The sequence below is a fragment of the Carcharhinus amblyrhynchos genome, chromosome 16 (genome assembly GCF_965287045.1).
Source record: "Carcharhinus amblyrhynchos chromosome 16, sCarAmb.v2.hapA, whole genome shotgun sequence".
NCBI classification, from domain to species: Eukaryota; Metazoa; Chordata; class Chondrichthyes; order Carcharhiniformes; family Carcharhinidae; genus Carcharhinus; species Carcharhinus amblyrhynchos.
In genome coordinates, this window is record NC_137339.1 from 5075009 (window position 1) to 5082010 (window position 7002).

The 7002-nt window shown below is 52.1% G+C and overlaps 1 protein-coding gene across 1 annotated transcript in view; it reads right to left on the bottom strand.

The window, feature by feature from the left end:
* Positions 1–4439, bottom strand: part of LOC145354078 (zinc finger protein 341-like) — a 37894-nt gene extending 33455 nt beyond the window's left edge. The window contains 2 exon segments of the mRNA XM_080205211.1: positions 308–414; positions 4409–4439. Of these exon segments, the coding sequence (XP_080061337.1) occupies positions 308–414; positions 4409–4439 (138 nt within the window).
* Positions 4440–7002: the final 2563 nt, after the last annotated feature.

Genomic DNA, 7002 nt, shown 5'->3' on the forward strand with positions numbered 1-7002 from the left:
CACCCCGGGAGGCAATACCCCCCTACCCCCACCCCAGGGAGGCGGCACAACCCCCCAACCTCAGGGGTGGCAGTGCCCCCCCCACCTTTCCCCCCACCCACGGACACAGCGCCCACCTCTACTGCAGGAGACGCTGAACCGGAACGTGAGTGATATTTTTCACACTCTGCATTGATAATCACAACTTCAATGTCGTCAAAACATCCTAAAAATCCTTCAAAAAGAATAACTCTGCCAGCATTGATCGCCTGAGATCGGAGTGGGCCCACCCCCCGGGGGGTGGTGGTTAAGAACATGACCCACTTGCCTTCATCAGCTGGGGCATTGGGAATAGGAGCAGGGAAATCACGTAGCGGCTCTGTAAAACCCTGGTCCGGCAGCACTCGTCGTTCCGGGCACCACTCCCAGAAGGAGCTGGGAGCTTTGGAGAGAAGGTTCACCAGGATGTTGCCTGGTCTGGAGGGTGTTGGTTACGAGGAGAGGGTGAATAAACTGGGATTGTTCTCACTGGAAAGACAGAGCCGAGGGGAGACAGGATGGATAGTCAGGGGCTTCTACCCAGGGTGGAAACATCAATTATAAAAGGGCACAGGATCAAGGCGAGGGGGGGGGTAGTTTAAGGGAGGTGCGCGGAGGATGTTTTTTATGTGAATAGGGAGGGAAAAGAGGGACACAGACCGAGGGCAGGTTTTATTTTCAGTTTAATTGGGGACATCATGATCAGTGCGGGCTCAGATGGGCTGAAGGGCCTGTTCTTGTTTCTTTGCTTTAAAGTGTAGTTAAAATGTCGGAACTGCAGCAGCCAACTTGTGTACAGCAAGATCCCACAAACAGCACTGTGATAATATGATCATCTGTTTCACACAGAGGGTTAATGGTCGGTCTTTGCACCAGAGTAAAACCTCCCAGAGCTTCATCCAAATAGAACTGTGTCCCCGCACAGGAGAAACAGTCTTCGGTTCAACACCCAATCCGAAACACAGCGTCCCCTCGGTGCTCCGTCGTAGCATCATTCCCAAATATAAAACCTTACCATGAACCTTCAGAGACCAAACATAGAACATAGAACACTACAGCACAAACAGGCCCTTCGGCCCACAAGTTGCGCCGATCATATCCATACCTCCCAGGCCATAGAACTATCTGTAACTCCCAATCCCATTAAATCCCATATACTCATCCAGAAGCCTCTTAAAAGACCCCAGCGAGTTTGCCTCCACCACCACCGACGGCAGCCTCACTCACCACCCTCTGAGTGAAAAACTTACCCCTAACATCTCCTCTGTACTTGCTTCCCAGCACCTTAAACCTGTGTCCTCTCGTAGCAACCATTTCAGCCCTGGGAAATAGCCCCCCAAGAATCCATCCTATCTATTCCTCTCAACATTTTATAAACCTCTATCAGGTCGCCTCTCAACCTTCATCTCTCCAGAGAGAAGGGACCTCGCTCCCTCAACCTATCTTCATAAGGCATGCCTCCCAATCCAGGCAACATCCTGGTAAATCTCCTCTGCACCCTCTCAATAGCTTCCACATCCTTCCTGTAGTGAGGCGACCAGAACTGCGCACAGTACTCCAAGTGGGGTCTGACCAGGGTCTTGTAAGACAAACTGTTGGTCAGGGAGGTAGTTCTTGTGTTGAAGAGATTTAGGGAGGGATTTGAAAGTTCGGAGCCCCGGCAGATAAAGATACAGCCACTGATATCACAGATCAGCCAGGGTCTGATGCAGATATCCCAGAGTAACAGGAGCCTGGATTAAACCCCATCGATTTCACACTGACCCTTCACCAAATGGGAACAGAAGTTAATTCTGTTTAACTCCACACATTTTTCACCAAGACTTTCTCAAAGTCAAACTGGAGTCATCACCGTGTGCCTGAGGTCATGAATGCTTACGGATTACTTCACCACCAACTGTACCTGTCTACCCAGCACTTCCCAAAGGACAAACCCAGCAGATACCCGGGGAACCCCACCATCTGCAGGTTCCGCTCCCAGTCACTCACCATCCTGACTTGGAAATATCTCACCGTTCCTTCACTGTCACTGGGTCCAAACCCTGGTACTCCCTCCCTAACAGCACAGTGGGTGTACCTACACCCCTCGAGGGTAATAGGGACGGGCAATAAATGCTGTTAGTCAGCGGCGCCCACAACACAAGAGCGTAGTAATTGTTTTTGTGAAGTACTGTGACTGGTGACCACTTCCCAGTCTGGCAAGAGGTGGAAAAATTCTCATCCTCTTTTTCAAATCCCTCCGCAACCTCACCCCTCCCCGTCTCAGCGGCACAGTGATTAGCACGGCTGCCTCACAACATCAGGGACCCGGGTTCAATTCCAGCCTCGGGTCACTGTCTGTGTGGAGTTTGCACATTCTCCCCGTGTCTGCGTGGGTTTCCTCCGGTTCCCTCCCACGGACCAGGTTAGGTGGATTGGCCACGCTAAATTGCCCCTTAGAGTCAGTGGGATTAGCTAGGGTGAATGCTTGGGGTTACGGGGATAGGGTCTGCGTGGGACTGTGGGCGGTGCAGACTCGATGGGCTGAATGGCCTCCTTCTGCACTGTAGGGATTCTGTGATAACTCCCCTCCCGTCACCCGGATCTTTCCCAACACCGCACCGTCTCTGTGTTCCTGGCCCTCTTGCTCAGATGATCAATCCTCCGATATTTACCCCTCTCCCCCATTATTAAAAACAGGTCACCGGCTCGTTACCATCTGGCTGCTTGTGGGATCTTGCTGTGCATAAGTTACTGACCATATTTCCACAGTGATAACATTTTTAAGAAGATACTGGGCTGTAAGCTGCTTCGAGATGTTCTGTGACTGTACAAAGTGAAGCAGAAATGTAAATCCCACCTTTACCCTGTCCCCTGCTTGCTCCATTTTTCATTAGTTTTAAACATATTTGAGAGAACACTGGTGGAACTTTCTCACGACCGAACTCATTCTCGGGAAGTTCAGCTCTCACGGGTAGTTTGAGAATTTAAATTGCATTTTTTTCATTCCGGACGTGGTGACCGAGAATCAGGATTATCCTGGAAAGAGGTTCGCTGATGTTCGATTCCTGGCTCGGGTCACTGTCTGTGTGGAGTCTGCACATTCTCCCCGTGTCTGCGTGGGCTTCCTCTGGCTGCTCCGGGTTCCTCCCAAAGCCTGAAAGACGTGGTGGTTAGGTTGCATTGACCCGAACAGGTGCCGGAGTGTGGCCATTTCACAGTAACTTCATTGCAGTGTTAATGTAAGCCTCCTGTGATTAATGAATAAACTTTACTTTTGCAACTTACATTTAATTTCAAGTTTATTTATTAGTGTCACAAGTGGGCTTACAGTAACACTGCAATGAAGTTAGTGAAAATCCCCTACATTCCAGCACCTGTTTTTAGGTACACCAAAGGTGAATTCAGCACGGCCAATGCACTAACCAGCACGTCTTTCGGACTGTGGGAGGAAACCGGAGCACCCGGAGGAAACCCACGCAGACACGGGGAGAACACGCAGACTCCGCACAGACAGTGACCCGAGCCGGGAATCGAACCCGGGTCCCCGGTGCTGTCAGGCAGCAGTGCTAACCCACTGTGGTTGATGTAGTAAAAACGTCTTGAGCCTCTGCACAGGCGCCTGGCGCCCTTCACCTGGTCTGATCTCCAACGGGGAGAACGCGGTTTTGGGTCGAGACAGCAATGACCCATCAGTGGGGTTCAGCGCTCAGTGATTCTCTCTGTGGGGCATCAAACGACCTCCTCCGAAATAAACACTGTCCCCTTGTCCAACCCACACCCCCTGGTAGCATTTGGTTACACGTTACCCTTCAAATCCCAGACCAGTGACTTTTGATCAAACATCACCATAAAACCTTTAAATGTGGAGTCACCAGAAACTAACACATTTGCTCTGTCAATTCTCCCAGTCCCCTGGGCTAGTCCTTTGTGAAAATGTATCTGTATCATATTTGTGTGTGTGTGTGTGTGTTTTTTGTTTGAAATGCAGCATTGCAATCCTGAGAATGAATAGGAGAAGTGGACACACTGTGTGTGTGTGTGTGTCTGATGTTCCTTATTTTAAAAGCTTCTCTGGGCTTTTCCCAACAAGCCCCAACCCTCCTGCCCATCTCCCTGCAGCCTGCTGCAGTTCCAGAGCTTCTCCCCCTGGGGGAAGCTGCAGTCACCCCTCCCTCCCCAACAACAACAACTAGATCTGAGACTGGGACGGGGGGGAAGGGGAAGGCTGGAAAGGGAAAGAAAATACCCAAATTGCAGAACAATAGTCTCCAGCTGTGGACATTGTAACAAAAATAAGGGAAATGGCAACAAAGGCAGCACTGCAGAGGGACAGACTCCCACTGCAAAGTGCAATGCCTGGGGGTGAGCCACCAATGCTGGGAAGGTGGGAAATGCTGCATTTTGTTACCTGCCAACGCCTCGAAAATCGCTTGCGCCATCTTGGAGCTTCTCTTGTTGTGTTTGAGGCTGGGACGATGGGAAATGGAAGAAAGTGAAACGCTGCCTGAGCTGCAGAGAGCGGCCTGTCCACCAGAGGGAGCAGCCGACCGCCAAAGCCTGAGCCGCAAGGCAGCAAGACCCCAGCAGGGGGAGCTCACAGCCCACAGTCCCCACACAGCCCAACTCTCCAACTTCCCCCAACTTTCTCAATTAAAACTCCTCCTGTCAAAGGGAGGGAGAATAATTTCAGATTACCCAATATTAAAATGGCGTTCAGGACTTCTTTCATTTAGTTTCTTTACTTGCCCCATTATGGCACAGCGGTTAGCACTGCTGCCTTACAGGGCCAGGGACTTGGGAACTTAACATTTAAAGTTTATTTATCAGTGTTACAAGTAGGCTGACATTAACACTGCAATGAAATTACTGTGAAAATCCCCCAGTCGCCGCACTGTAGTGCCTGAATTGCGCAGTAAGAAGTCTCACAAACACCAGGTTAAAGTCCAACAGGTTTATTTGTAGTGAATGCCACTAGCTTTCGGAACGCTGTTCCTTCAGCAGGGAACTCCCACCCACCTGACAAAGGGACAGTGTTCCTAAAGCTAGTGGCGTTTGCTACAGGTAAACCTGTTGGACTTTAACCTGGTGTTTGTGAGACTTCTTACTGGCCTTACAGCACCAGGGACGTGGGAACATAGGAGTTTAAAGTTTATTTATCAGTGTCACAAGTAGGCTGACATTAACACTGCAACAAAGTTACTGTGAAAATCCCCAGTCACCACACTCTGGTGCCTGAGATGTGGTCAGAAGAGGTCCAAGCCCTCGGGAGTGGAGGGAGTCGGCCACCAGAGGCAGGATGTGATCACCATCCGCCCCCGGGGGGGGGGGGGGGGGGGGGGGGTGCAGGAGAAGGAGGGAGCAGAGACCCCGGCAGTTCCGCATGTGAGTGTCCTTCGAGTGGGTATCACGTGTCGCTGACGGCTTCAGCTCCGAAAGGAGACAGTGTGATACCTGTGCCAGCTGTGCCAGGGCCTGGGAGCTGGGGGGAGGGAACCATCCACTCTCAGTGGCTGTGAAAGTGACGGCAGCCTTAAACTTTTACGCCACTGGGTCCTTCCGGACTGCCAATGGAGACCTTGTGGCATTTCCTAACCATCCACCCAAGTGTGTGAGGGAGGCCACGGATGCCCTGTGTGCCCAGGCTTGCCAGTATATTAAATTTGACCTAGACCAGGACCAGCATAAAGCCCGGGCTGCAGGATGCCAAATGTGCAGGGGGCTATAGATTGCATCCACTTTGCTTTAAAGGCCCCGATGAAAAATCTAGGAAGATTCATGAACAGAAAGGGCTTTCATTCAATGAATGTGCAATTGGTGTGTGACCATCAGGCCAACATTATGCATGTCTGTGCCAGACATCTGGCAGTGTGCATGACAGCTTCATCTTGAGGAGCTCAAATATCCGGAGGTCTTTGAGGAAGAGCACAGAGTGCAGGATGGCTTGTAGGGGACATGGATTACCCGCTTCGGACTTGACTGATGATGCGGAGGCCTGAGACTGGTGTGGAGACCCAGTATAATGAGGCCCACATTGTCACCCATTTAATATTGGAGTATTGCACAGGGCTCCTCAAGATGTGGTTCAGGTGCTTGCTTTGGCGGGGCCCTTCAATATAATCCCCTGATATTGTCCACCATTGTGGTGGCGTGCTGTGCCCTACACAACCTGGTGCAGCAAGAAAAAGACATTTTTGAGGAGGAGAATGTGGAAGACGACCAGCTGGGCATCGCTGGGGTGGAAGACATCCAGCAGGAGGAGGAGAACGGTGACAAGCAACACCACTCAGGCGCTGGAAGGCTGGTGGCCTGCTGTGACCGGGCCATCGCTTGGAGCCTGCTGCTCACGGTGAGGATTTCCACTGCGGATGCCAGCCTGAAGAGTTGGCCTGGTGTTCACACAGGACAGGCAACAGCTGGTCCATCTGAAAGCTCTGGGATCTTCCCAACAGTTGGCCCAGTGTGGCCGTCAGCCCCTCCTGCATCCCCTGGATCTGTTGTTGCATCTCCAGCAGCTGAGGGAGAAATGACCGCAGAGGCCCGGGGGAGGGGGTGACCCTCAGAGTGCACACACTGTGACACCCTCGTGTGGGACAAGGAAGGTGCTTGGGGGGTCAGGAGCTGAAAGCACGCAGGGTGCTGAAGGTGGGGGGGGGTGGAATCTGGGGGTGATTTAGGGGGAAGATGCAAGAGGAGGTAAAACACTCACCCTCGCTGCCCAGATGAGGTCTTTCAGCTTCTTGCAGCGCTGCCTCCCAGCTCTCCTGGCCAGCACCTTGACATTAACACACGCTGCTGTCACCCCCCAGCTGCATTTCCATCTCTTTGTCCGGGATGGTGCCCCGCTGGGGGGGGGGAGGAGGGTGACCCGCCTCGCCTCCGCACCTGTAAAGCAGGGAGTTGTTTCCCTGGAGTGCCTGTCTGTCTGTCCATCCCGGGGGGTTTTAATGGAGCTCCCCCTTCTTAGGGCAGATCAGCTGCACGCAGTTTGAGTGAGCCACGTGC